Here is a 27,766-nt window from a genome sequence, read left to right as displayed (position 1 = left end):
ATGAACTCTGCTGCTTGTGACAATCTTCTGGAGAGGCCCAGTTACATTTGCCGCTGGCCAGGACCCAGGACCGAGCTTTCTCTGTGGCTGCCCTGGGGGCTATAGAATATGCTCCCCACTGAAATAAGAGCATCTCCTTCTCTGTCTGTTTTCAGGAAGACCCTCAAGACTCAACAGGTCTTGCAGACTTTTAATTAGAATTCATTTTAATAATTTGTTTTAATAATTGTTTTAGGAGTGCTTTTATTGTGTTTGTGGATTTTAATCTGTAATTTTTAATATTTTTTTAAAAATTGTACACCGCCTAGAGATGTACATATCAGGCGGTATAAAAATATGATAAATAAATAACATTCACAAGGGGAGTTCTTATGTTAAGCTTATGTTTTAAATTCATTTTACTAGGATGAGAGAAGTATGCTGGGACTATGGTAAGTAGAAATACTACTAGCTTTAGTTCTTAGGTTACATTTTGGTATTCTTCCTGTTGAAACAAAAATATATTCACTGGGAATTAACCTCCACCACTGAACGAAGCACACGTATTATTCCTGGGGCTATTCTCCATGGCTAAGTGTGGGGAACAGGCTGAAGCTGCATGCACTGAACTTACCCAGCCCAAGTTCACACCTGCTCTCTTAAGAGCCTTGTTAGTACTGCTACCACTCTCTGTTCCAGAGGAAACCAGAATTTGGGAGTCCCTTAACCTTGTTTGACTTGTTTGTTTCCCTCTGTCTCCACAGAGTAAAAGTCCAGTTAAGTCCACCCCTCAATAGGGATGCTTATGAGCAAGTAGCTTGGATGCACAGCTGGCATGCGGGAGGCAGAAAGCTCCAGAACCTCTAAACCACACACACTCAGCAATAGGTCTTCCTTTATACAAGATTAATTTATTAAACTACAGGCAAAAGCTTCAAAGTCATTTCTTACTCCTAGTACTTATTCTAAGAATCTAACTGAAGTAGTTACAGGAGAGCCTCATTGTCAAAACAGTGTGGTTCACATTGGGAAAAGTAGCTGACGTAGAAAGTAAGCAACTTAGATAACTTTTAAGCATTTTCTCAGGAAGAGCACCTGGCAGGGAAGGGAGTTATTCCTTCAATCAGTAGTGAGTGATGTAGTGCAGGCTGACAGCTTTTGGACCAATGGGCACACAGGATCTCAGGGGGACTCTGGTGTCTCAATGCCTTTATTGGGCCCAAACAAAGAGCCACAAGGCATTAACCAGTGAGCATTTGAGTCCTAACAGATTCTTAATCAGGCTGCATGGCAAGCAAAAGGATGAGAGGGGAGGCAGAATGTCCTTTTGCTTACTATGTAGCCTGATGAAATGTGATGTTTTGATTGGTCTAATAAAAGTATTACCCTACTTCAAACTGCTCTAAGAAATTGTTAGTCCGGGAATTGTTAGTATCACCAACTTATTTATTTCACTGCCATAAGCAACCAGGAATTATGTCCAGGCAAGTGACAGCAGAAAGGCTCTTTCCTATAGGCTGCTTTTGAACAAAAATTTCTCAAAGCAGTTTACACCGCAAAAAGAAATAAGAAGAAGGTTCCTTGTTTCAAAGAGGTTCACAATCTAAAACAAAACACAAATGAGACACCAGCTGCTGGTAAAGATGTTATGCTGTGTTGAAGGAGAACATTGCTCTCTACCTGTTAAATATATGAAAGCCACCACTTTAAGAAGTGCCTCTTTGCTTAATGAGCAGCAGTTGTATGCCATATCACTATAGGCAGCAGTAGTGGCTCCAGCAGCACTGATAATGTTCCTCATGGCTGGCTCCCTCCAGTCATTTCCCCCTCTTCTCGAACGTGCCAGGAAACAGACATACAACATGACATGGGGCATTCGGGGGGGGGGGGAGAGATGAAAACTGGCAAGAGCCAGTTGGTGGGAACATTATCAGTGCTTCAGGCACTGCTGAAGCTGCCACCACCCCACAGATGTGCAGCATTAAAAAAGTTAAAGCAAAAAACCAAAACATTCACCTTGCAACAACCCCCAACCTCCAAAAAACCTACTCAGGGATTCTTATGCAAGTGAGTAAATATGTTTTGCAGGTCTGTAAATTTTAAGGGCACCTTAAGTAGCACAGTGGGGAAATGCTTGACTAACAAGCAGAAGGTTGCTGGTTCAAATCCCTACTGCTACTATATTGGGCAGCAGCAATATAGGAAGATGCTGAAAAGCATTATCTCATACTGCGCAGGAGAAGGCAATAGTAAACCCCTCCTGTATTCTACCAAAAGATAACCACAGGGCTCTCTGAGTGCCAGAAGTCAAAATCAACTTGATGGCACACTTTACCTTTTACTTTAAATTTTAATGGTTTAATTACAGGGCTAGCTTTGTGTATTGTAAATAGTGTCTAATAATTATTTTAATTCACATACACAAGTTGCAATGAATTTCTGACATGATTAATATTGATCGTCACACCAATTAATGCTGAGAACTAAGAATATTGCTAATTCAGACATTAAAGTATGGAAAGGTGGAAAACATTTATATATTTTTGGACAAGCAAAATACTGGAATTGTTACCAATCACATGTGACAAATTCTGGACACTCACTGGATGGCTTTCATTTGTTGGAAGAACACCACATCCCAAGTTCCTACCTATGAATTCGGGGGAAAGCTTGAAGATCTGAGCACAAATTCTTAGAGATGGTGAAAAGATTAAAATAACCATCTACTCACTAGATGACATCCAGAGTAACATTCTGCAGACCACACACAGGAGGAGACGAGTCCCTGCATCAACAGACTGCTCTTAACACAGCCAGAGCTTTCCTGAGCAGCAGAAGGTATGTGTACAAGGAGCTATTTTCACTTATCTCCCCAGCTATAAGAAATGCTCTTGGCCATCTGGAAATATGTCAGTGAGGGCGGTGAGACCCACAGGTACATATTTCTGGAAAGCAACAAGCGGTTCTAAAGGCAGGAAGAATCAATGTGCATCGCTCCTCCTCCCCCTGCAAGCACACACACTCTGCTGCTCAGGAAGCCTCTACCTGCGTTCTCTGAATATCAGTGACTATATAATCATTCACAATGTGTTGCCTTCAACATGTTGCATGCACAGTAAAAGTAAAGGTAAAGTGTGCTGTAGAGTGGGTGTCGACTCCTGGTGACCACAGAGCCATGTGGTTTTCTTTGGTAGAATACAGGAGAGGTTTACCATTGCCTCCTCCTGTGCAGTATGAGATGATGCCTTTCAGCATCTTCCTATATCGCTGCTGCCCGATATAAGAGTTTCCCATTGTCTGGGAAACATAACAGCAGGGATTCGAACCAACAACCTCTGGCTTGCTAATCAAGTCATTTCCCTGCTGCACCATTAGGTAGGACAGTAAGAGAAACATAAAGGTTGAGTATCTCTTATTTGGACTGCTTGGGACCAGAAGTGTTTCGGATTTTTCTGGATTTGGGAATATTTGCATCATATTTGGAATATTTGCATAATGAGATATCTTGGGCATGGGATCCAAGCCTAAACACGAAAGGTTACTATGTTCTATTTTTTTTTAAGGTTTTATTTAAAGTATAAAAACAAATAAGCATTGAATTTACGATAACTACAGTTCTACCCTGTACTGTACTTTACAAAACAGAGCAGGCCCCACGGAGCGCCAAAACAGATGCCAACAGAGCAGGCGCCAAACTGAGCAGGGAGTGGAGGAGGAGGGCTTTCCCTTTTCCCTCTAGCGCCAGAGCGACAACATAAAAAACATTTAAAAGCTTCACAATAAAGACAGAGCTGCAACTAGGGAGAATTACAGACAAAACCCCTGTCACTAACAGCCTTCTGAAATAAGTAAGTTTTGACTGCATGTTTAAAAGCAGCAAAATTGGGAGTCTGCAAGCGAGCCGAGGCATTTTGTTTTTTGGTTTGTTTTGTGGCACGCCATGGTGGTTTCCAGATTTTGGAGCATTCCGGATTTTGGATGTTCGGATAAGGGATACTCAGCCTGTATTCCTAAAATTCACTAGAATATCTGCAAAAGAGAAGCAAAACTACATTCTGTACACAGTCTGCCTTTGAATGCTGATTTAGTTAAATTCTTACAGAGCTCCATCTACATAACTTTTTATAACATTCAAAGACCTAGAACACTTCATCTGATTTCATTTATGTGTTTCTAAAAACATGATGTATTTACATCTTTGAACATTTGAAATAAATCTTAACCTAGTGCTCTATACACAGAAATTATCCAAATTAAAATTAAAGCCTGTTCCACTATTCAGTGCAAATTTCTGTTCAGGTTAGAGTTTTGTGTAAATTTCCCAATGAGATAGTTAGAGTTTTATAATACTATAATCCACTATGCAGCAATTGTTGTACAACACAAAAGTGAATTTTCATGGGCAAATAAAATATTTTAATGGAAATAATTAGAAGATCATATACCAGCAAACAGATACAGCCTATACTTGCTTGCACCTACACTAATACAGATGCTGTATTTCTCTGAAATATTTGCTATGCATTCATTCAAATCCTACATGCTGTTATTCTTGAATATCTCAACTTAGTTCAAAAAATCATTTATTGATTTTTAATTAATTCCTAACCACTGGATGGCAGCAAGAGAGCCTTGTGTGCTTTCATTGTCCCTAATTTTTTTCTGCCTCACTTTCACTACCAAATTTTAGATTTTGTAGCATGTAGACAAAAATTATAGTATTTATAATGCTTTAAAAATAAGGCTGTAACCCAAATAAATACCAAGATAATCATATGAGCACTTACTTATGAGTAAGCCAAAATGAATTCAGTGGGACTTATTTTAAAGTAATTGTGTAGGGGACTGTGCTGCCCATAATACATGTCAAGCAAATCTACCACACAGCATCCCAAATCAGTCAAACAAGACCATACTCTGGAGGAACAGTCATGTTAGTTTTGTACCAAGTAAATGACATAATTTTAATTTTCCTTCCTGCCAAAACATCCTGCAGTGGGATTAAAAAACTGTAAAGCCTTCTGTCCATTGAAAGCACTGTATGGTATGGCCATCAGCACATCAAAGCAATCTTAGTTGACTAATCATGTGAGATGTAAACAATTGACTAAAACTGCAAAGATTTATGTATTTAAAAAGACAAAAGCTAAGAGCATATTTTGTTTTTAGACTATTAAATCATGTATCCCAGCCAGCATCATTAGAGGAAGCATTGCCAGTCTCCACCGCTGCACCAGCGCAATGAGGCAGGGGTGGGGTTATGTCCCCACCACATAAGGCAGGCACAGGTGCCATCTTGCCTCCCCTTCCACGTGGCAGGGGTCGGCCAATGAGGGAAAGAGGTGGGCTGATTGGGTCCCAGCCACCTCCATTCCAGGCAGTTGCTCTGCAGCTTGGCAACAAGGCAGACCGCTGCCAGGAGTGCTCCACAACACCCACGTGGGCGGACTGGGAGGTGGCGGCACTGGCAAAGGGCAAGCAGCCATGGGGCAAGCAGCCACGGGGCAAGCAGGATCGCCACAGGAAGAGCGGTAGTGTGATCAGCAGTGGAGCGAGCAGTAATGAACTGGCAGCAGTGACAGGAGCAGCTGCAAGAAGTGCAAGAGCAGCAGGGCTCCAAGACCCCTTAGGTTTGGCAGCATATCCCTCATCTTGTGCTCCCCAAAGCCCCTTTGACCGTCTCTGCTGGGTGGTTGCTGACCCCCCCCCGCCCCGCTTTTCCCCCTTAATCCACTGTAATGGGGGCATTTGTCGCTTTATTGCTTGGGGTCAGTTTTTAATTCTTTCAGTGGGGGCATCCATTCTTTTTTGGTTTGGGGGCATCCTTATTCATTGATTGGGGGTAGTCAAGATTTGGGGGGCATTCATCATTTCATTGATTGTTGGCAATGTTAATTCACTGATTGGGGTGGTGTTCTTATTTATTTATTTATTCAATTTCTATATGAACTATTCTTGAGTTTTTGATTGGGGGCACTTTTTAAATTCATTGATGGGGGCATTCTTAACCTATTACGTGGGGAACATTCATTGCTAATTTGGGGTATTCTTATTTTAGTGATTGGGGGTATTCATTGCTTCAGTGATTAGGGGCATTCTTAAATCATTAATTGGGAGCATTATTAATTCAGGTGGGGGCATTATTAATTCATTAATTAGGCTGTGTATTGACTCAATTCTTTAAGTGAGAGATATTCTTATTGCATTAATTCATTAAGCGGGGGCATTCTTATTTCATTAACTGGGCTTTGCATTTATTTTAGAAGGGGCCCAGCAAGCCTGAGGGGAAGGTATCCACCCCGGCTCACAGAGCCCGAGTCTTCCTCCTCTTCTGAGGATGGGGAGCTGCTTGTTATGGCGCAGATCCTGTCCCACACAGGGGCATTAGTGTCCAGTAAGCTGCCCTCCGCCCATGGCAAGGAGTCCAGGATGGGTACAAGAGGGGGCACGAAGAAGGCAGGGACTCAAGCCAGCAAACAGCTGCAACTCTCACAACAGAAGTTAACAGGTCCCAGGGGCAACAGCTTGTACATGATAGGCACAGAGATTCATGGAAGGTTACACTAATCTACTTAATTCAGAAGGACAGGATGATAGGGAGAGACCTACATTAACTTCTGGCTACATGTTGGTCAGAGAGAGACTTAAGGAGGCAGGGTGCTCAGAGAAAGAGTGGGAGTCATTCATTACTTCAACTTGACAAGCCTCTTCTCTGGTGCAGGTTTTTCTCCATAGGGGAGAGTGGAGTACAGCTTTGGCAGGCTGCAAACATCTTGGTGGGCTTTGGTGCTTCAATCTATTTCCTTGTTTGGGGGCTGCACAATCTCATGGCTATCTTGTTCCCTCATAGGCAATGAGTCACCATCACCATGAGTCCAGGCACGAGCCTATCGATTGTCCCTGAATCGTGAGTAATCGCAGGGGCCAGCTTGTCCTTGTGTGAACAACAATTGCTTTAGCTTTTCATTCCATGCTTTAGCAGCTTGCTCTAAGCTATAGAGGCTCTTTTGAAGTTGGTACACAAGCCTCTCTTTCCACAAGACTCTTTTCCAGGTTCTTCAAAGCTCTTCCTCCATTTATCCATGTAGGAAGCCAGTCTTTACATCAAAGTGTAGGAAGGCTGTCTTCCTACACCTGGATGTAAATCCAAGTGGTCAACGTGCTTCTTTCTGGATGCTGCTCTGCTCAGTAGTGTCCTGAGGGACCTGTGTTTCACGACTGGCATAAATATCTTGCTGGAGTCTTCACCATATATTTGAGAGTGCTGTATCCTTTGGCTACTAGCCTTGCCTTATAGTGCTGTACATTCCCATCTGCATCTTGTTTGGTTTTAAAGACCCAAGTACATCCTACAGTCTTTCTTCCAACAGGTAGTTCCACAAGCGTACAGGTCTTGTTCTGGTGCAACGATTCAGTTTCTTCTTTGTGGCTTTCCTCCATTTATCAGCTTTGGGAGTTACCATTAGCAGGGTCATCCCTTTTGGTACGTTCCCTAGAGGTGCACAATGGGATGCATGGGGTAAGCCTAGTGGACCAGGAGCACAGGAAGCTTTGCTCCTGTACCGGGGCACCACATATGAGATACATATAGTGATGCAATCTTTCCTTGATTGATAAGAGTCCATTCACATTTCTCAATTGACCTCGTGGTTCACTAACCAAGACCCTCTAGTTTGAGTGGATTAGGTTAATCTGAGTGATACAGCAATATACTCACGCATGCATTCATACCTATATTTCTAGTGCCCATCTCATAATATTAAAAAATAAGCATAGCCATACTGACTGTTTCAGGTAACCTTTCACTCCCGATAATGAGTGAGGGTCTTTTGGGTGGAATCCCATTGCTGGGCCATTTCAGGCTGTGCAACCCTTTCTGAACCTGGTGCTGGATCGATCGGGTTCACTGGCTGGCATGATATATGAGAGTCCGTGAGCCTGTCTTCTCACAACATTGCAAATTTCAGTAACACCAGTTGCAGTCCTCACGGCTTCTCCCCAAAACTTGTTTGCCAAACCTCTCCTCGTCCACACCATTCAATTTGGGTATGGGAGCATAGTCTCATGTTCAGTCCCCTGTTCCTTCAGGAATGTGTTCATGTTGTTGACGTGTGCTTGCTGGCATTGCGGACCTTAGTCTCTGAGGCTTTCTTCCAAATTTTTTACTGGCCAGTGCAACACACTCTTTAAACTTCAATAAAAGTATGAGGGGCCTGGCTTTCTTCCAGGGGCTCACAACGTTCACTGTGAATCACCCCTAAAGAGCGTTGCAACTCTTTCTCTCTCTTGTTGAAGGTGGGCTCCACAGAGATGGACCGGCTGGAGGTGTCGAGGAACACTATGGAGCCAAGGAACACTGTGGAACATTTTCCTACAGCTACTGGATGATTACTAGTCATTCTCCTGGGGGGCAATGACATCAGCTTGCTGCATGGCAAGGCCTTGGTACCCCACATCATTCCCGGGGTGGTGGTGATGACATCAGCTTGTGCTAGTCATTCTAACGGGCAATATCAGCTAGTCACTGCGGGATGATTACACCCCTGGGGCCAACACATGTGCCAGTCATGTGCCGGTGAGCAATGACATCGGCTAGTCATTCACCTGGGGGGCAATGACACTGGCTTGCTGCGGGGCAAGGCCTTAGTACTAGTCATTCACCTAGGGGGAAAATGACACCGTCTTGCTGCTGGAGCTGACACATTGCTGCTGGATAATTACACCACCGGGGACAAAACACGTGCTAGTCGTTTGCCTGGGGGCAATGACCGGCTTGCTGCGGGGCATGGCCTTGATCCTGCATCCTGGCATTCTGGTTCAGGACGCTTCGGTGTACAGGGGGAATGGAGTACATTTGACTGATCGAGAAAATGAACTGTTCTTATGGGACTTGCAGCAAGATATTCAGGAAGCACTAGTGGGGTGGGGTAAGAGGGTCTAAACAGAGGCTTGCCCCACTTTTGTGGCAGAAGTGTTGGGTACATAGATTTATTAATAGTGTTCAGCTGGAGGGCTATTTGGGGGTGAGGGGGGGGCAAGCAACAGCCCTTCAGGGTTTTTGCAGCCTGGAGGGCTAGAAATGGCCCCCCGCTCAGTGGGTGGCTCGACTCACCAACTCAGAGTTTGGCAGCTTGAGTTGGGGGTAGGTCAGGTTGCCCCCCCGCAGCGGGGGAAAGCCTCATGGTGAGAGGAAGTCAGGACCTCAGGAAGTCAGGAAGTCAGGACTGAATTAGTACCCGGCCCTTCGCCCTGGTGTGGGATGGCCCTCCCTAGGAGGCAGTCCCACAAAGGAGGAGTACCCACACTCTGATTAGTTAGGTACTTCATTACAAGTCTTATTCTGCTGTACATTAATAAAGTGACCCTATTTTACTCCAACTAAGTGTGTCCTGTCTTCATTGGGGCTGGGGGTGCAATCCCTCTTGTGCAAGAGTAAAAGAAGAAAGCCTGTTCTTAAATTGACCTGCCACCCGTAGGTTTTGTAAGTACTTGCTTTAAAAATATCAACTATTTTCTTTAAACGCACACAAAAAGCTACCCAATTAATTGGGAACATTTAGTCAATTAATCTGATTAATTAACTGAATGTTGCAACCCTCTTGTAGGGTGATAGGCAAATGCCCTATGAGGGTATAATAAAATTATAATTAGTACAATATCCTTTAAATGACTCTTCAGAAGACATCTGAGCTCGTGCTTTCTCAGGAAGCAGTCCAATAGGAAGCTCTTCAGCATAATCATCACTGAAACAGTTACACAAGAGCCCAGTCAAATATTTGTAGATTTCCAATTCAAGCAGGCTTCTGCAGGAGAGATTCCCAGTGGAATGTGCTCTTGGCTGCTGAAATGAAACAGAAGCTCCTGCAATTCCTTCTCAAAAGAAAATTTAAAAACAGAATTTAAAAACGAAGAGCAAGATCCAGACTAGCATTGCACTACTGCAACAATGTTTCCATAGCATAAGACTTTGCTTAAGTTGTTGCATCAAGAAAATAACCTCTGTTCCAAACTAGTTCTTCTGCTAGTGAAATATGCTAGTCTACCTCTAGTGCAACACGGGGCATGGCCTAATTGTTGCACAACACACTGTGCACCCTCATATATGTCCCTGAAAGGTTTCAGCTGTGCAACACTGCAGAGCAATGCAAAGCATTTGGAGGCACATATTTTCTCACATAAGGATCCAAACACTAGTCTGGATCCCACCCAATATTATTATGTCAATTATTGAGCTATGCTATAAAGCCACTTTTCTAAAGCAAGCATATTCCATCTGCTTCGTACGAACAGCATTTCCCATTCAGATGAAAGAGGCAATGTTTTTAGACAATGCATCAATAACAGGTATAGTAAGAGTTTTACTTTTTTCCATTAAAAGCCCTAACTGAGCAAAGAGACACCTTCTAAAGTGGTGATTCTCTTATACTTAGCAGGGGGGAAGCAACTGGCCCTATCCAGCCCCAGCACAGGATCCCTCCAGTGGCTGTTGCTGGTGTCTATGTTTATTTATAGATGGTGAGCCCTTTGAGGACAGGGGACCATCTTATTTATGTATTATTTATTTTTCTATGTAAACCGCTTTGAGAATTTTGTTGAATATTGTATATAAATATTCGTAATAGTAGTAGTAGCAGCGGCGGCGGCAGCAGCAGCAGCATATTTGGAAAATCTGTTGACATGAGTACAAGTTCAAGACTACAATGTGTAAAGTCCTGTGTTTCTTAATGTTTCTGGAAATACTGGGTTGAAGGAAACCTTAGGATCAAACCCACGAATGCTTTGCATCGCCTGCCTGCAACCTTGGAGAAGCTGCTGCCAGTCTAGGTAGACATTAGGCAATACTGAGCTAGATGGAGCAATGGTCTGACTCGATATAAGGCAGCTTCCTATGTTCCTAAGTCCTATACAAATCAATTACACAGGCTTTCAAATAAATATTTATGATAAGAGTGTATATCTTATACACCAAAAAATATTGCTATTTACTTTTAAACTGGCAGATTTATGGGTAAGCATAGATATATCCAAGATAAGGGTAAGTGTGTGCACGCTCACAAACACACAGTAAAATGTATTCACTTTGCCCATTACCAAGTTAGTAAAACATACCTTGCAATGTCAAAAGGAAAGCAGAATTTAGGTACACTCTGGAGTACTTCCTATAAATGCAGAAGAAAGAATGTTAGAGACATTTAAAAATCACTTTAGTACTCCTGTACTGTTTGCTTTCTAAAATAAGAAAAAAAATCAAATAATATTTGGCTGCAAAAAAAAAAAAAACCACCCTCTTATAGCGCACGTTCCTGGACTGAAATAATTGATTATTAAAAAGGAATTAAGTTTGTGCTTTGGCAGATTGCAAAGACAATGCCATAGAAACCCCAGGAGGGAAAGGCCTGGCCTGAAGGGTATTAACACCCTTCACATCCCCGCTGAGATTCCCTTCAACAAGGCCATATGGATTTTACAAGAAGCACCATACCATATGGGTAGGCCACGTCTGCTGCTACTTGTACTACAGACTAGCCACAGGGACTTCTGACATATCCTGGCTCAAAAATACAAATGTTGTTTCAATTAAAATGCAAGCAGAGAAAGGGGAACCAAGTTGGCAGCAAACTGAATTTACTGAGAGCTAAACAACTCTATATGCGTTTCATAAGCTAATGCTTTAAAAAGCTGGAACTCTTCATTGGGTACAAAGCAGAAATTGTACAGTTCACCCCTTAGGACAGTAGCACAAGTTCCAAGCACAAATGGACAGACATTTAAGAAGAAAATAAACCTACTGTTCCTAAAATTGGACAGAAAAGTTTGTGTTTAAAAAAAAAAAAAACTTTTTCTACTTGAGATGCTGTTTAGTGGCAAATAAAATGTGTTAATATAAAAATCACCTATTCCGATTTGAAACATATGATGCCCAGGAAAATGAGACACAATAATAACAGCAACTACCACCAGAATCATTCAAAAATCAGTTCAATGAAAAATGAAATATGGTTACAGTTGTTCTGTATTCCAGAACATGATAGTTACACAAACATTAGTATATTTCTAGCTGACATGGCAAAGAGCATGCACGCCCCTAGTTCTCTATGTCTCTCCCCGCCCGATCCCTTCAGCCCCAGTTTATTCTCCCCCCTCCCTTCAGCCCCAGCTCCCCCAATGGGTTCTTCACCCCGCCCAGCCTAGCTGCCACTTCCTCCCCCCGCCCAGCAGCCGCTTCCTCTCCCTGCCTGGCGGCCAGCCTGGCTGCCACTTCCTTTCCCTGCCCTGCAGCTGGCCTGGCCACCGCTTTCTCTCGCTATCTGTTCGCCTTCCTCTCCCCCTCCCCTCACTCACTAAATCTTGCAAGAGCTGCCAAACATGGGATTAGCAACGGGTACACCTTAGAAATAAATAAATAATTATTATTATTATTAATATAATTATTACATTTTATATCCCGCTCTTCCTCCAAGGAGCCCAGAGCGGTGTGCTACATACTTAAGTTTCTCCTCACAACAACCCTGTGAAGAAGGTTAGGCTGAGAGATAAGTGACTGGCCCAGAGTCACCCAGCTAGTTTCATGGCTGAATGGGGATTTGAACTCTGGTCTCCCCGGTCCTAGTCCAGCACTCTAACCACTATACCACGCTGGCTTCTTTGTGTATTATGGAAGAGCTCATGTACATACACATCTACGTCCTATAGCTCATAACATCTGGTCCAGTATGAGTGGAAGTTTTTACTACCATCAGTCTCTTATGTGCTCAAATCATATGTTGCAATATATACACAATTCGCAAGTCTTGCTTAAAACACAAAAACATGAAACAAACGTACACCTTCCGTTTCTGAATTTCTAGCACATCGCACTAATGATCTTAAATTTACTAGAGCAGGTCCAAAAGCTGGTTGTGCACACAAGGGCTTTTCCTTTTCACTTCATTGTCAGTTACAGTGCCACATGTGGAACTCACTTGCACACATGGAACAGTAACCAGTATTAAATAAAACAGGAAAAACCTTTGCTCACACACAAGCTCCATGTGTCCATCAGTTGAGATTTGGACTAGGCTTTCTAAATGGTCTTGGCAGGAGAATTCTTATCAGATTATATTTTCCCTCTAAAGTTAGTTAGCATCTGTATCCATTTCAAACACATACTCCATATCCCAGCAGAATACCATGTCAATACATGTATAAAGAACACAAAAGTCCATTTGATTTGGCTTCAAGAGCAACTTACCGACATTTGCATCTGAATACAGGGGGACAGCATGCAATGTAATCTGCTGCGCTTGGGAAAGGATCCCAAGGATCCAGCATGTACAGGATGTTATGAAAAATCCTCAGTATTTAGCTCACAGGAGACATAATGCTACCTCCCTGCAAACAATGAGAGTGTGCAGATGCAATGTTTGTAGTTGGCTTGTTTGTTTTAACCATGCTTCAGTTCACCATTGCACTGCATGCATCCAAACCAACCCTGGTGGTTGATTCTCGGCTTCTTGCAAGAGTTCTGCCTCCACCCAGAGATGCTGGCTCAGAGCAGCTGAGTAACACGGCCACTGTAGGCGGCCAACACCGTTCCATGGTTTCTCCTCTGGATGCGCTCAGGCAAAACCTGCCTAGCAACCATGCACATCACCACTACCATAACCAGTCTGCAACAGCAATAGCGGGGTGCAGACATTGACCAGGAGATTGACTATGGGACTGAAAGGGCAGAACAGGACCTTGTTTTAGGAGGGTGAGGTTGGACATGGCAAACAAAAAGCATCACCACTTTGACCACCAATCACTTCACTGTTCTCCCAGGAGCAGTTTTTTCTTCCTTCCTTTATGAACTTTAAACACAATTTCATGTTATTATCTGCATTTAGTGAAATCATCATTAAAGTACACCTGGGAATTTAACACACACGGCTTTTAGCTCGCATATCCTTTGGAATGGAGGGTGTGTGTTCACATTTCAAACGAATTTACCCCAAAGTCACAGCGAGCTTTCAGGGACCAGTTCACACACAATTCTGGTTTTCCCTGAATTAGGGCTCTGCATTCTGACTTAGCCTAAATTATATCCAGAGTAAAAAAAAATCCTCTATTTTCAGCAGCTTAAAAAAAAAAAAAAAAAAACAGGCTTCTGGTACGCCCCAACGCTTCTCTGTGACATGTGATGGGGGGGATTGCCGATAATTCATCTTTTTTCAGCAGAGGGTTCTGCTTGCCAATTTGTCTCGCTGATCTTCCGTAATGCTGAAGTTAAAGCAAGCGCAAATGGAAACTATCAAACAAATAACAAAAAAGGTCTCATGCCCAGATGTGATCTTTCTTTTGATTTTAAGGGAAACAAATTTGTTGGGAGGAGAATCTGTTTGTGTGAATTGGTGCAGGTTCTGTCCTATCTGTGCTCCTCACTCACAGGGCGGTGGCTGGGATCAAGGAGTTGGATCCAGCACACAAGAAGTGTCCTTCCTGTCTGCCTGCCTCTCCAACTGTGCGAGCAGAATCAAAAGGCAGCACAGCAGCCTGCTGGCTTGCTCGAGCTGGTGCTACGCCTTGGCTTGGCTCCTTGCACCCATCCTCCAGCTGCCAGGAGGGAGCCACCACCACTCTCTTCCGCCCCCTCCTCCCACAGGGTGTCTGGCTGTTCCCATGTTGTGTTATGATGGAGATGATGATTATGATGGGGACAATTATTGCTAACTCGGAAGGAGCTTCTTGCACATAGGAGAAAGGGGCAGGGAGGGCATTCCAGGCATTCAATTCACCCAGCAGCCATCACTGATCTGCTAGCCCGAGAAAAGGGATTGGGGGGAAATGAGGGGAAACAGGAAAGAGAATGAGCAGGAAAGTCAGGAGATGTAGGTATAGTCGCACCTCGCCTCCTCCTCTGGGATGTGATTGGTTGGAGAAAAAACCCGGAACAAGCTATGGGAATGCACACAGAAAAAAGATCTGCAAGGAATGAGGAGAGGAGCCAACCCTATGTGAATAGTCCATTTAGTCCCCCCAATTAAACAGCTGCGAATCTGCTGCAAAGAAGATTCTCAAGCTCCAGGTACTTTAGGACACATCAAACCATGGTTTCAATCTCTGGTTCACAAGGGAACTATGGTTTCTACTAATTAATACACAGGGAAAATCAGAATTAAAGAAGCAAAGTGATCCTCCTGCTCCAGAAAGAGCAGGAGGATCAAGTGCACATTCCCAAGGTTGGCTCTCACTTTGCAAACTATGGGTAGCAGGTAAGCAGTGTTACAGCTATGCTAGGCCATCGTAATAAAACAGATGGTGCGTTTAGAAGAAACTGCTACTCATTCATTTTTATGGATGATAAGAGTCCAGCAGTTAATGTTAAATATAGAGTTCTGCAACCAACTACATACAAATATACTAAAGTCAATGCCCTTCCCCACAAAAAAGTGTTAAATAACTACACAGATTATTTATACTATTGTAATAGTGAAGTCCACATTTCTATCTTCCAGTAGAGTAATAAGATTCTATTTTAAACATAGGGCTGACACAGTGGAAGATATAGTTTATTCTTACACCAAATACTACTAATATTCATTAGTAGGCACAGAAAATCACAGGACTGGGAACTGTGCTTGCTGGAATTCATAAGGTTTCCATTATGTTTCTGCTTCTCAACCCACAATGAGCACACAAGGAAAGAGAGAGAGAAAGATATCACTTAACAGATAAATGTATCAGTCCCCTCTGCAACACTATAAGAGGCAGATGAACTATAAGACTTTCCCACTGCAGCCTTCCATCCCTTCCCCTATCTTCAGTCTGTGTGTGTGTGTGTGCGCGCGCGCACGCACACACACACACACCCAAACTTCTGCAAAACACAGCCTCAGCTCGCTTCCCAACTGGCAGGATCATTCCTCAGGGGACAAGTCTTTAAACCTCCGCACTCTTTAAAATTCAACCAGCCAGCAGGTCTATAGACTAGTGTATAAACAGTATAGAAAAAAATCCTCTCAGCTTATGTCAGTGACAAAGCAGCTTAGCAGTTGACTGTTTCTCCCCTGACAGTGTAAGCCAGGTTTATACAGATCAATAGATGGAAGCCCTACCTAGCTTGCAGGGCTCAGTTTTCTCCCTTAATTACAGGTGTTATTCAGATTTTAAAATGAATGAAAATAAGATGCTTTCCAAAAGGCTTTTAAATGCTTAATGTGCAGTTGGTTAAAAATATTCATTAGGCTATGTAGAACTAATCTTTTTTTTAAAAAAAAAACCATCATTATGCATTTAAAGAATGATTTTGCATAACACTGGCACTCTTTCTGTGACAGATCATTGTTCTATGAAGAATACAAAGCCATTCAACTTGCACTTAAGGCATGTCTTGGCTGGTAGACAAACCAAGTTGATGTATTGGTAAAGAACTGTTGTCTCTTTTCCTGCAAAAGATGGACTAATGTGTTTATTTCGTGCTAATGAAAAATTGTTATATAGATATCTGTATACAAGAAAGATGCCTAGTGGATAATACCTTTAGGCTATACCATGGACAAATCAGGATGTGCTCTAAGTTGCATATGCAGTTCAAGAAAACCAGGGAAATAAATACATTTTAGAACACAGTCTAGAGCAAACATCTAGAAAATCTTACAATTATGTCTAAACAACTAAGCTGTAAGACCAGCCAGTCGCAACTTTGGTTTTTAGAAACTGTCTAAAGGATTCACAGTTTAATTAGCTACTGCTAAATAAATACTGAACACTGCCCTGTGACAAATAAAGCTGCATTTTCTTGGATTCCTGTTTGTTCTAAGATGAATGGCATTAAGGTTCAAATACAAAGCAGAAATAGCACATCTTTACTGAGAGAAAAGAAATCATCTCAGAATACACTGAGCACTCAAACAGCCCCAAATCTATAATCATTTATAAAACACCAGAATTTTTTTTTTAAGGCAAAGATCAGAAAAATTTATTCCAGCATTCCCTCCTTTATCCCAGTTTGAATTCACTTCAATCCAACATGCCAGTAAATTTAGGAATTTCCAATTAAAGTAACTCTCTGTATAGAGTTGTTCAGGATGTATGCAAGAACATGCTTCTGTAGTTTTCCTCCTTCACACTGCTTCGCCAGCACAGGCAGGAGAAGTACTAACAGAAGAACACACTCACAGAAACACACACTCCCTGAAAGAGAGAAAAAGCAACTGGCCAGCCAACCTTCAGGACTCTTACACATGACAAAGACCTCTGACCTAACAGAAGCCTCATCTGGATAGGGGCTTTGGGTATGATTATGTGATAAAGGCGTATTTTAAAAAGGGAGGAATGGTGTCTGAAACCAGTCAGTTCCAACCCTGGATGATGTGTTTAAGCTTTCAGTAGAGTGAGGGGAATGATACCAGTGCTTTAATCGAACTTCCCTTTAGACATCCTTAGCTATATAGTTGATTAGTAAGGAAACGGGGCAATGTGCTTAGACAAGGAGACCTTGGGAGCAGGTTGCAGACTGACTATTTCTAGCAATTTGAACATGTGATTAAGAATAATTGTTTTCAAATAATTTCAGAATAATTATTTTCAAAGGGCATTATAAATCCAAAATGTAAATTCACTGTATTGCTGCTTCTTCTGTCTTCCATCAGAACTTGCACTCCATCCCAACAGGTATGATTTAGTGTCATGAGGACAAGGAAGAGGTAGCAGACCCATTTGTTGCTATGCTGCATCTCTTCAGTGTCAACATGGCTTGCCTCCCTGCTTTCTCCTTGACAACATCTGACTATGCCAGAGTATAGCTATGGCAGTAAGCAAAAGTCATCAGTGTTGAACAGTTAAGTACTGTCCAGCTGCACATATTGGCTGCAAAAGGTTTATCTAGTAGTCAGATCAAAATGACCTGAAATGAAGATGAAGAAAAGAGCATTTAAAGATTAACAAGTTTTATTGTGACATAGGTTTTGTGGACTAGAGTCCACTTCATCAGATTCACTTCATGTGGTCTAGTTTGCATGCTCTGACCCCCTGATGCTTATACCACGATAAATGGTAGTCTTTATGTTACCATAAGACTCTCTTGTTCAAAGCAAAATGGCCTGATGATGCATTCTGCACAAAGCCAGGAGGCACTGTGTGAGCATGTGTGCAAGAGAGAGATTGACTGAGACAAAGAGTGTGTGTGTGTGCATACACATCCCATAGCCTGATGAGAGGCTTACAGATCCAGAGTGGATGGAGGATTTGGAGGAGATACATGGGCATATCAATTTCATTAGAACAACAGCCATATATGCATTTCATTACATGGTCTGGAATATCTTTTGACATAAACAATTCTACAGTTGTCTTGTCATTCCATTTTCTCTTGAGTAATAAATATTTTTTCATTATCATTAGGAGCTCTGTGCACCATTTCAGTAACCTAAATTCTGACTTAATTCCCGGTCATCTAGCCACCTTTTGTGAAGAGAGGCATCTAATAATTGTTTTCCTAGTACCGCAGGACATACAGCATATAATTAAATTCAATAACATGGAGCTTTATTACTGAAGAATCAAGGTAACAAGGTAAGTGTGCACCTCATACCTCAATGAAGACAGTGAACAATGAATTCAAAGAACATAACAAGCCATGCCTAGCTATTCGTTGTGCATAATAGAATGAGATAAACTAATCTGAGGTCTATTTCACAATCCAGCAGTTGGTGTATTGCACAATCCAGTCTTAGAGATATTTTACAGCTCTGAATTTTCCCCCTCCCAAAACACCTTTTTTCTCAGCATACATTATCATATTTACTGAAGTGTACATGGGTAGAAAGCACAAATCCAGCATTGTTTTAGAAAGTTTCTGAAACTTTCTAAAACAATCCTGAAAAAAGGAAAAACATTTGCATATGGAAAACGCTCAGAGATTAAAACTAGGGACGAACTGGAACAAAATGACACACCAAGTACTGATGAGGACATATGTTAGGAGTCAGAAGCCATGGGTGACAACATGGGTCTGCTGCTGAACATCTTAAGTAAGAACATAAAAACAGCCCTGCTGGATCAAGCCCATCTAGTCCAGCATCCTCTTTCACACAGTGGCCCACCAAATGCCGCTGGAAGCCTACAGGCAGGAGTTGAGGGCATGCCCTCTCTCCTGCTGTTACTCCCCTGCAACTGGTATTCAGAGGCATCCTGCCTATGAGGCTGGAGATGGCCTATAGCCCTCCAACTAGTAGCCATTGATAGACCTCTCCTCCATGAAGTTATCCAAACCCCTCTTAAAGCCATCCAGGTGGTTGGCTTGCCACCACATCTTGTGGCAGAGAATATCACAAGTGGATTATGTGTTGTGTGAAAAAGTACTTCCATTTGTTGGTCCTAAATTTTCTGGCAATCAATTTCATGGGATGACCCTGGTTCTAGTGTTATGTGAGAGGGAGAAGAATTTCTCTCTATCCACACCATGCATGATTTTATAGATCTCTATCATGTCTCCCCACAGTCGTCTTTTTTCTAAACTAAACAGCCCAGATGTTGTAGCCTTGCCTCATAAGAAAGGTGCTCTCGGCCCCTAATCATCTTGGTTGCCCTCTTCTGCACCTTTTCCAAAGAGAGACCTACAGTCAATCATTTGGTTAGTTAACATCAACTACATGAAATTCATCTCCCCTCCGTTTTTGTCCCCTCTCTACCTCCTTGGCTCTATAAGCTGGTCCCCACCCACCACCGAAAGCTCCATTGCTTGTTTGCTTCCTGGCAACAGCACAAAGATCTTCTCTGCCTCTGGACCCTGGGTAAAGTTTTGCCCCAGCTTCCATTCTCAGTTCCCCAACTGTTCTCTCCCTCTCTCCTTTCAGGTCAAGTATCTACAAATTTACATAACAGCTTGCCAGTGGCAAGTGGTGAGCAGGACACCCATCAGTGCAAAGACCCCACTCTCCAAAGCTCTCATTTAGAGAATCTTCAAGATTCTCTTCTAAGTAAGGAGAACATAAGAACAGCCCTACTGGATCAGGCCCAAGGCCCATCCAGTCCAGCATCCTGTTTCACACAATGGGCCACCAGATGCTTCTGTGGAGCCCATAGGCAAGAGATGAGGGAATGCCGTCTCTCCTGCTGTTGCTCCCCTGGAACCAGTATTCAGCAGTATCTTGCCTCTGAGTCTAGAGATGGCCTATAGCCACCAGACTAGTAACCATTGATAGATCTGTCCCCTTAAATTTGTCTAGGCCCCTTTTAAAACCATCCAAGCTAGTGTTCATCACCACATCCTGTGGCAGAGCATTCCATAGATTATCTGCTGTGTGGAAAGGTACTTCCTTTTGTTGGTCCTAAATTTCCTGACCTTCAGTTTTATGGGATGACCCCTGGATACTAGTGTTGTGAGAAAGGGAGAAAAATTTCTCTCTGTCCACTCTCTCTACTCCATGCATCAAATTTTATATACTTCTACCATGTCTCCCCACAGTTGCCTTTTTTCCATACTAAAAAGCCCCAGATGCTGTATTGCTTCACCTCACAGGGAAGGTGCTCCTGACCATTTTTGGTACCTTCTCCATACTTCAGCACAAATTAGAGAAGGCACAAGCCTGTGAGGGAAAGTGATCAGTGATGGCCACAAATGATTGGCTAGTAAGTCAAGCCAATATTTACGGAACCTGCCTCAAGTGTGTGCTTTTTATTAGCACGCTGTCTACTCATTCCTTCAGGCTTTCTACTTCCTGGCCTCTCTCACTGAACTTCCTAACAACCCTGTCTGTCCGGAGGTCGTGTCTCTGTTCCCTGCTTTTTATCAAGAGAGTTTAAACCCCTCCTGCCCATAGGTCTTGTGAGATTCCCCCCTCCAGCAAAAGCAACAGGGGTGGAGCCACCATTGGGCAAATAGGTTCAAATAACCCGGGCCGCCAATGGAGAAGGCCGTCGACACCCCATGGCTCGGGCTCCAGAGGAGCCCAGAGTGAACCCTCCCCTCCCACACCCGGGCCACCACGAGCCCAGGCAAACTCTTCACCAATTATTTCAAGCAGCTCCGACTGCCCGATAGAACGTTTTTCCCTTCCACTCCCTCTCTGGAGGAAGAGAAAGGGGAAAACGTCCTATCAGGCAGCCGATGCTGCCTGAAATGACGAGCTGAGAGCTCGTTCAGGCTCTCGGCAGCCCAGGCCAGCTGCCGAGAGCCCGAATTAGCTCTCAGCTCATCATTTCAGGCAGCATCGGCTGCCTGATAGGACGTTTTCCCCTTTCTCTCCCTCCAGAGAGGAAGAGGAAGGGGAAAACGTTCTATCGGGCAGTCAGAACTGCCTGAAATAATTGGTGAAGAGTTTGCCTGGGCTCGTGGCGGCCCGGGCGTGGGAAGGGGGAGTTCACTCTGGGCTCCTCTGGAGCCCGAGCCACGCACACAGGCGTATTGGAGGGGGCCGCAGAGCAAGGCTGGACACATGCTGCTGGAAGCAGGCTCCACGCCTGAAAAGCAACATTTAACCTCCCTGATCAAAGTGCAAGGTTTGTCAATGTAATATTTTTGAAGTCCCCGTTCAGTGGTTTGGATGTTTTTGAACATTCTGTGGTATCACAGCAACTCAGCAGCAGGGTTAAGGCAGGTCTCAGAAGCTGACAACCAGAATTTAGGCTATCATGGTATGTGAATGCCTGCACTTAATAGGAAGATGTGATGATATCTAAAGACATTATCTCCCCCATTTTAGAACATTACTGGTACTGGACTGGAAATATCACTAAAATGATATGCCACTAAAAATGAAAGTGCAATGAAATGTTCAATTTGCCATAACTGGGAAAGCCTGTTCAAAACTGTGAAACACATTAAAAACAAAATTGTCTCCAAAGAAAGGAAGTAAGATCAATAGTATCTGTGAAAGATAAGTTTGGAATAAATAGTAAAGAATATTCTTCTTGTTTCACTGACAAAATATTTCTGTCTAAAATGGTCCTCAGTCTATTTGCTTATGGAGCTGCAACTCATAGTTTAAGAACAAATTGCTTGCAATGTATTTTAAAAATTCACAACTGTTCTTTAAAATGAAGCCAAAACCTTATGTATAAAATGATTGTTTCACCACCTGGAACACTTTTATTTTAAAAGTTATTTTTAAAAGACCTTATTTTAAACTCTCTAAGCATTTCCAATTTACACAGTTTCTCAAATTTTCTAAACATATAACATGGATTTTCTCTTCAAGAAAAGCCTCTGAAACAGAAGGACCCACAAAAAGGAAGGCCAGATTTTAAACGATTTTGTTGTATAGGAGTTCTCTCCTTCTAACAGACAGCATGAGTAGACCACAGGTTGTTTGACAAGAAAGTTCTCAATAAAAAAAAAAAAACTAAGTTAGCAATCAATTTTCCAGATGAACCGTCTGATGAAGCGGGTTAGGAGACTATCTCCCCTATCTTCACCAGAGCCTTGCAGAAAAACTAACTTTGCCACTCCCTGCCAGGGGTGCAATTAGGTAATTGGGGCACCCTGGACCACCCAGCTGTGAGGCTCCCCGAAACCTGCTTTGGGGGGCCTGCCCTGCCAAATCTCTGTTCTGTTTTTAATTTAATTCTTACCACAGCCAAGGGGTGGCTGCAGAGGGGGGGGGAGCAGAGCAGTCCTTCTCCCCTCTCCCCACCTCCCCCGGATGCAGCAGAGACCAGAGCAATGCTGGGCCCATCCGTTCAGGCCAGCGTCTTTTACCAACTGCAAGGTGCGCCTGCACAGTTTAGAGATCGCCACAAGCCCGTGACATCACGGGCTTACGACGATCTCAACTGCACAGGCACACCTCGCATTTGGTAAAAGACGCTGGCCTGAACGGACAAGCCCAGCATTGCTTGGTCCCTGCTGCCACCGCCAGGAAAGGGGAAAAGGACTGCTCTGCTCCCCCATCCCTGCAGCCGGCCACGGTAAGAATTAAAAAAAACAGTGGAGATTTGGTGGGGTGGCTGCCATAGGCCCCCAGCCATTTGGAGGTCTCCCTCGCCCCAACCTTGGAGGGCCAAACCAGGTCCCCAAAGTCTGGGGGTTAGAGCACCTCTGCTCCCTGCTGCCGTACATGCGAGGGGTGGGGTTGTGCTCCCAGCTCCATAGACAGACACATGGGGCCACCATCTTGCCTCCCCTGGCATGTGATTTAGGCCAGCCAATTAAGCTGTTATCTGGCCTCCCCCTGCATGTGATGCAGGCTGGCCAATGAGGAGCAGGTAGTGCCAGTATCAGCAGCAGGCTTTAGTAATGCCTGTCAGTTGCTCTTGGGCAAGGCACCCACCCACCTCTCCAGTGTTCCCTCTAAGGCGTGTGCATGTGCGCACTCACACTTTTGTGATGTCCGCTCAGTTAATTTTAGATCCCACTCAGGTTGAATCAGGAAGGCTCCATTCTGAATGCATGTGCACACACACTGCCATGATACTCCCACCCAGAACAAAACTCATTCTGCACACAGATGAAAAAAAATTAGAGAGAACACTGCACCCCCTCCCATTCTCAGTGACGGTTATCCGGTCACCATCTAGGGCCAAGCAGAAATTTTTTGGGTTGCAACGAATCGGCACTAAGTGCAGCCTTTTTTGTCTACTTCTCACTGAGTTTGATGATAGGGGTTCAACTGGATTTAGGATCTTTGGTCCCTTGGCAGGAGAGTGCAGGTTTGGGGTAGGTTATTTTGGTAACAGTGCTGGACAGGAGGACCATTTAAGGCAGGAAGGAACTGATTGACTGGCTATATTCTGTTATGAACTGTAATTGCTGTTAATTGTATCTGGTCAAGTACCAGAATAAAGATCTATCTAATGTCAGGCTTAACATAATGTATAGTTTTACCCTTAGAACATATTCAAACGAGTCAACATCTCTCTGCATTAAGTTAGGCTGAATTATACCATAGTCATCTGGCTAATGATTACCTAACCCATGATTAAAATATTTGGATGAGGCCAATTCTTCAACCTCTCATACAAACTTGCTGCTCTGCCTAGTTATTTATGGCTACCATGCTGCAAACAGTTATAATTGCAAACATTCCTCTAAAGCCAATAATTGCATACAAGACAAAAGCCAAATATTCCCAAAAGCTATGGGACATATCGCTTCAGTTTAAGCCAGTTACTTGGTCTATCTTTACCAGCACAGAAACAACTATAGTACATAGCATTAAACATCTATTGCTACTAATGAGGGACCAGGAAGGATTGAGAGCGGGAGTGTTTGTTGAGATTTTATAGCCCTTAAGTCAGTAGGAATTGAAATACAGTAGTCCCTCATCTACCACAGTTTTCCCAATCACAATTTTTAGTATCTACAACTGGGGAAATGAGACGTCCCTCGCCAACTGCAACTTGGGTATCCACAAATCTAATGGATTTTCGTTGGTGCGAGAGGTGGGAAAATTTGTGGAGACTTTGTGGAGAGTCAGAGAGAGTGTTGGCGAGATGTAGAGGAGAATTGCAGAGCTATTTAGAGGTGTTTTTGAGGCCTTATGGAGGCTCTGGAGTGGGAGAGGCAGAGGGGAGAGCTGCGGGAATTGGGGGCTGTAGATGTTGGGGGGTTGGGGAGAGCTTCTGTGTCCTAACTGCTTGCCTGTGTCCTAACTGCAGCTTCCTTTTGAACTGCTTGCTGCATTGGGGGGGCGGTGGGGGGAGTGCATGGCTTCTGTGTCCCAACTTCTGCTTTTGAACTGCTTGTTGCATGGGTTGCGGGGGGCTGCATGGGTTAGGGGGTGCATGGGTTCTGTATACCAACTGCTGCTTTTGAACAGCCTGTTGTATGATTGGAGGGCTGTTTGGCTTCTGTGTCCTAACCGCTGCTTTTGAACTGTTGGGGGGCTGATGGCTACTGTATCTTCACAGCTTTTTGGAGGCATTGGAGTGTTGGAGTTGCAGTTGAGCAAAGAGAGATTGGCAGAGGCAGAGGTGAGAGCTGTGGAAATTGGGAGCTGAAAATGTGGGAGGCTGTATGGTTGCTGTGTCTTCACTGCTGCTTTTGTACAGTTCGCTGCTGGTGGAAGCCTGCATGGGTTGTGGGGCTGCATGGCTGCTGTGTCATCACTGCTGCTTTTGCACAGTTCGCTGCTGGTGGAAGCCTGCATGGGTTGTGGGGCTGCATGGCTGCTGTGTCATCACTGCTGCTTTTGCACTGCTTTTTAGGGAGAGGTAGAGAAGTGGAGCAGAGAGAAAGAGAGAGAGAGGAAGTGTCGAAAAATGGGTCCAAAGCATGCAGGCAAGGGAAAGGAGGGAGTTGTGGCCAAGCGGGCAAGGAATGTGATGTCCCTGGAGGAAAAGATCAAAGTCTTTGACTGCCTGAGGGAGGGCCAGAGCTACAATGCAGTTGGGAGATTATTCGGGGTAAACTAATTGACCATCCGCAGCATAAAGAAAAATGAGAATACCATCAGAGGAGGTGTTGCCAGTGAGACCCAATCCTCCTTGAAAGTCTCCTACATGCCTCGACCCCAACATCGAGAAAATGGAGACGTCCCTGAACTTATGGATGGAGGACCAGGCACAGAAGAAGGTCCCTCTCAGCATCCGCATGATCATGACCAAAGCATGAAGGATCTGGAGAGGGAGACCCCAAGAAGTTTCAAGCCAGCAAGGGCTGGTTTGAAAACTTCAAGAAGTTCTTCAGCCTGCACAACGTAAAGCTTGTTGGAAGATTGCCTCTGCAGACCAGGAGGCTGCAGCCGCTTTACCTGCTGAGCTGAAGCAGCTGATAGAGGAGAAGAGCTCTGTGCCGCACCAGGTCTTCAACAAGGACAAGACTGGACTCTTCTGGAAGAGGATGCCTAGCCACACCTTCCTCGCCAAGGAGGAGAGAAGAGCTCCAGGATTCAAGGCCACGAAGGACAAGCTGGCCCTTCTCTTCTGTGCTAATGCCTCAGGTGGCCTCATGGTCAAGCCTATGCTGGTGTACTGGTTCTAGAATCCACGGACACTGTAGGGCAATGAACATGAACCTCCCTGTGTTCTGGGCTGTGAACCAGAAGTAATGTGCTCCATTTTCCTGTCACAGCTGAACAACTGCTTTGTGCATGAAGTGGCGCACTACCTGGGAGACAAGAACCTCGCCTTCAAGGCACTGCTGCTCTTGGACAATGCTCCAGGGCATCCTCCAGATGTGCTGCTTGCCCACCCACACATGGAAGTGGTGTTCATGCCTCCGAACACCACATCCCTGATCCCTGATCCAGCCAATGGACCAAGGCATAATCCAGGCTTTCAAGAGCTATTACACCAGGCAGAACTCCGAGCACATGGCCGACCTGATGGATGTGGACCCCAACGTGACTCTTAAGGAAGCTACAACATCGCCCATGCCTTGACCACCACCAAGGAGTTGATGAATGAGGTCAGGAGCAGTACCCTGAATGCCTGCAGGAGGAAGATGTGGAAGGAGACTGTGAGTGACAACACTCCTGTGCCAGCTGTGGTTGGGAGGATTGTGGCTTGTGCCAGGCGACTTGGCGGTGAGGGGTTTCAGGACATCGAGCCGGAGGAATTTGCTGAGTTCCTGGAGTCACACTCTGAGAAGCTCGCAGAGCAAGACCTCAAGGCCCTGATCAAATCCTCCTATGATCAAGAGGAAGTGGGTGAAGAGGAGAAAGACAGCAGGGCCACTGCCAAGTTGACACTGGAGAAGATCAACCAGTTCCTGAAGCATGCCTCGGAGCTGGCAGATGAGGCAGTGGACATGGGTCCCTTCATGGAGTGCAGCCTAGCATTCAGGCGGGGACAGAATAACCTGGTCCGGCCCTACAGAGAGGTCCAAAATGACCTCCAGAAGTAAATGGCACAACCAACCCTCCTGAGCTTCTTCAGGAGAGCACAGCCTGGCACTTCGGGGAGCATCTGTGACGTGCCTGCAACAGAGGGTGCATTGTCGTTGTTGGAAAAGGAGGAGGTTGCAACCCCCTCTTCCCCTTAAAAATCCCCTTGAGCCACTCCTCCCCTCCCCTCCCTACCCCACCCCTCCCCTCCCACAGCTCCCTTCCTCCCACCACATCCTTCCTACCCATCCTCCTCAGCATCCTGACCATCTGCATGGCTGTCAGGTAGGAAACATTTCTTTCTTGGTTTCTGCTAACTCCTGGTGATCTTAAAGTACATTGCAAAGGGGTTTTTGTGGGGGGGGGAGGTGTGCCGGGATTCCCAAGGCACTCAATCCGCTCATTCCTGTTGAGTTTTGGTGATTGTAGGGTTTTTTCCTTTTTTTAGTGTGATTTCACAGTCACAGTTCCCCTAACCCACCCCCACTGACTATAATGCCTCGCCAACTGCGAATTTGCCAACTGTGAGGTTTTCACGGAACTGAACCCTCGCGGTTGGCAAGGGACAACTGTATCCCTAAACTCAGTAGGAATGACAACTCATAACACAATATATTGGTGAAGTTTCCAAAAGTCAAGAGTTGTACTACAAAATTCAGCACAGGCCAGTCTCTCTTCAGAGCTTCCAGCCTACACTCTCTCCTCCACTGCCCCACATTATGCTCTAAGTGCCTACAGCTTTTCCCTCTCCAAGTTTTAAAAAGAAAACGGAAAAGAAAGAATGTAAATCAATGGTTGAAAGGATGAGGAAAATGACTTAAAGTAGTTTTCATTGAAATTCAAAAGACAAGTTAGGCCTTCGAATAATTTTCCTCATCACGTCAGCTAATATTTTGCAAATCCCCTAATTGCAATCACCAATTTCAGTTCTAGACATGCACATACCTACCATCAATTGTGGACTGAAACTTGCCCCCACATACATTAGCTGCTGGGCATATGCTAGACCTCCAGAGCTATAGCAAAAACAATCTCTAGAGGTGAGCACACATGTGATTCTA

At 44.2% G+C, this 27,766-nt stretch overlaps 1 protein-coding gene and 1 long non-coding RNA gene across 7 annotated transcripts in view; one reads left to right on the top strand and one right to left on the bottom strand.

Annotated features, from left to right (window-relative positions):
* The window catches only part of DENND1B (DENN domain containing 1B), a 292,085-nt gene that overhangs the window by 174,272 nt on the left and 90,047 nt on the right, over positions 1-27,766 (bottom strand). For 5 of the 6 annotated variants that reach the window (XM_053245148.1, XM_053245149.1, XM_053245143.1 and 2 more), the window contains exon 5: positions 11,089-11,138. The exons of the other annotated variant lie outside the window; for it this stretch is intronic. In XM_053245148.1, the coding sequence (XP_053101123.1) occupies positions 11,089-11,138 (50 nt within the window). The remainder of the gene's footprint in view (positions 1-11,088; positions 11,139-27,766) is intronic. 6 annotated transcript variants of the gene reach the window in all.
* Positions 406-9,351, top strand: LOC128322915 (uncharacterized). Its single transcript, XR_008306068.1, has 3 exons — positions 406-431; positions 6,830-6,886; positions 8,275-9,351. It is a non-coding gene; the product is annotated as an uncharacterized LOC128322915 (long non-coding RNA).

The sequence above is a fragment of the Hemicordylus capensis genome, chromosome 4 (genome assembly GCF_027244095.1).
Source record: "Hemicordylus capensis ecotype Gifberg chromosome 4, rHemCap1.1.pri, whole genome shotgun sequence".
NCBI lineage: Eukaryota > Metazoa > Chordata > Lepidosauria > Squamata > Cordylidae > Hemicordylus > Hemicordylus capensis.
The sequence above is the reverse complement of the archived record's forward strand: the minus strand, read 5'-3'. Positions and strand labels throughout refer to the sequence as shown.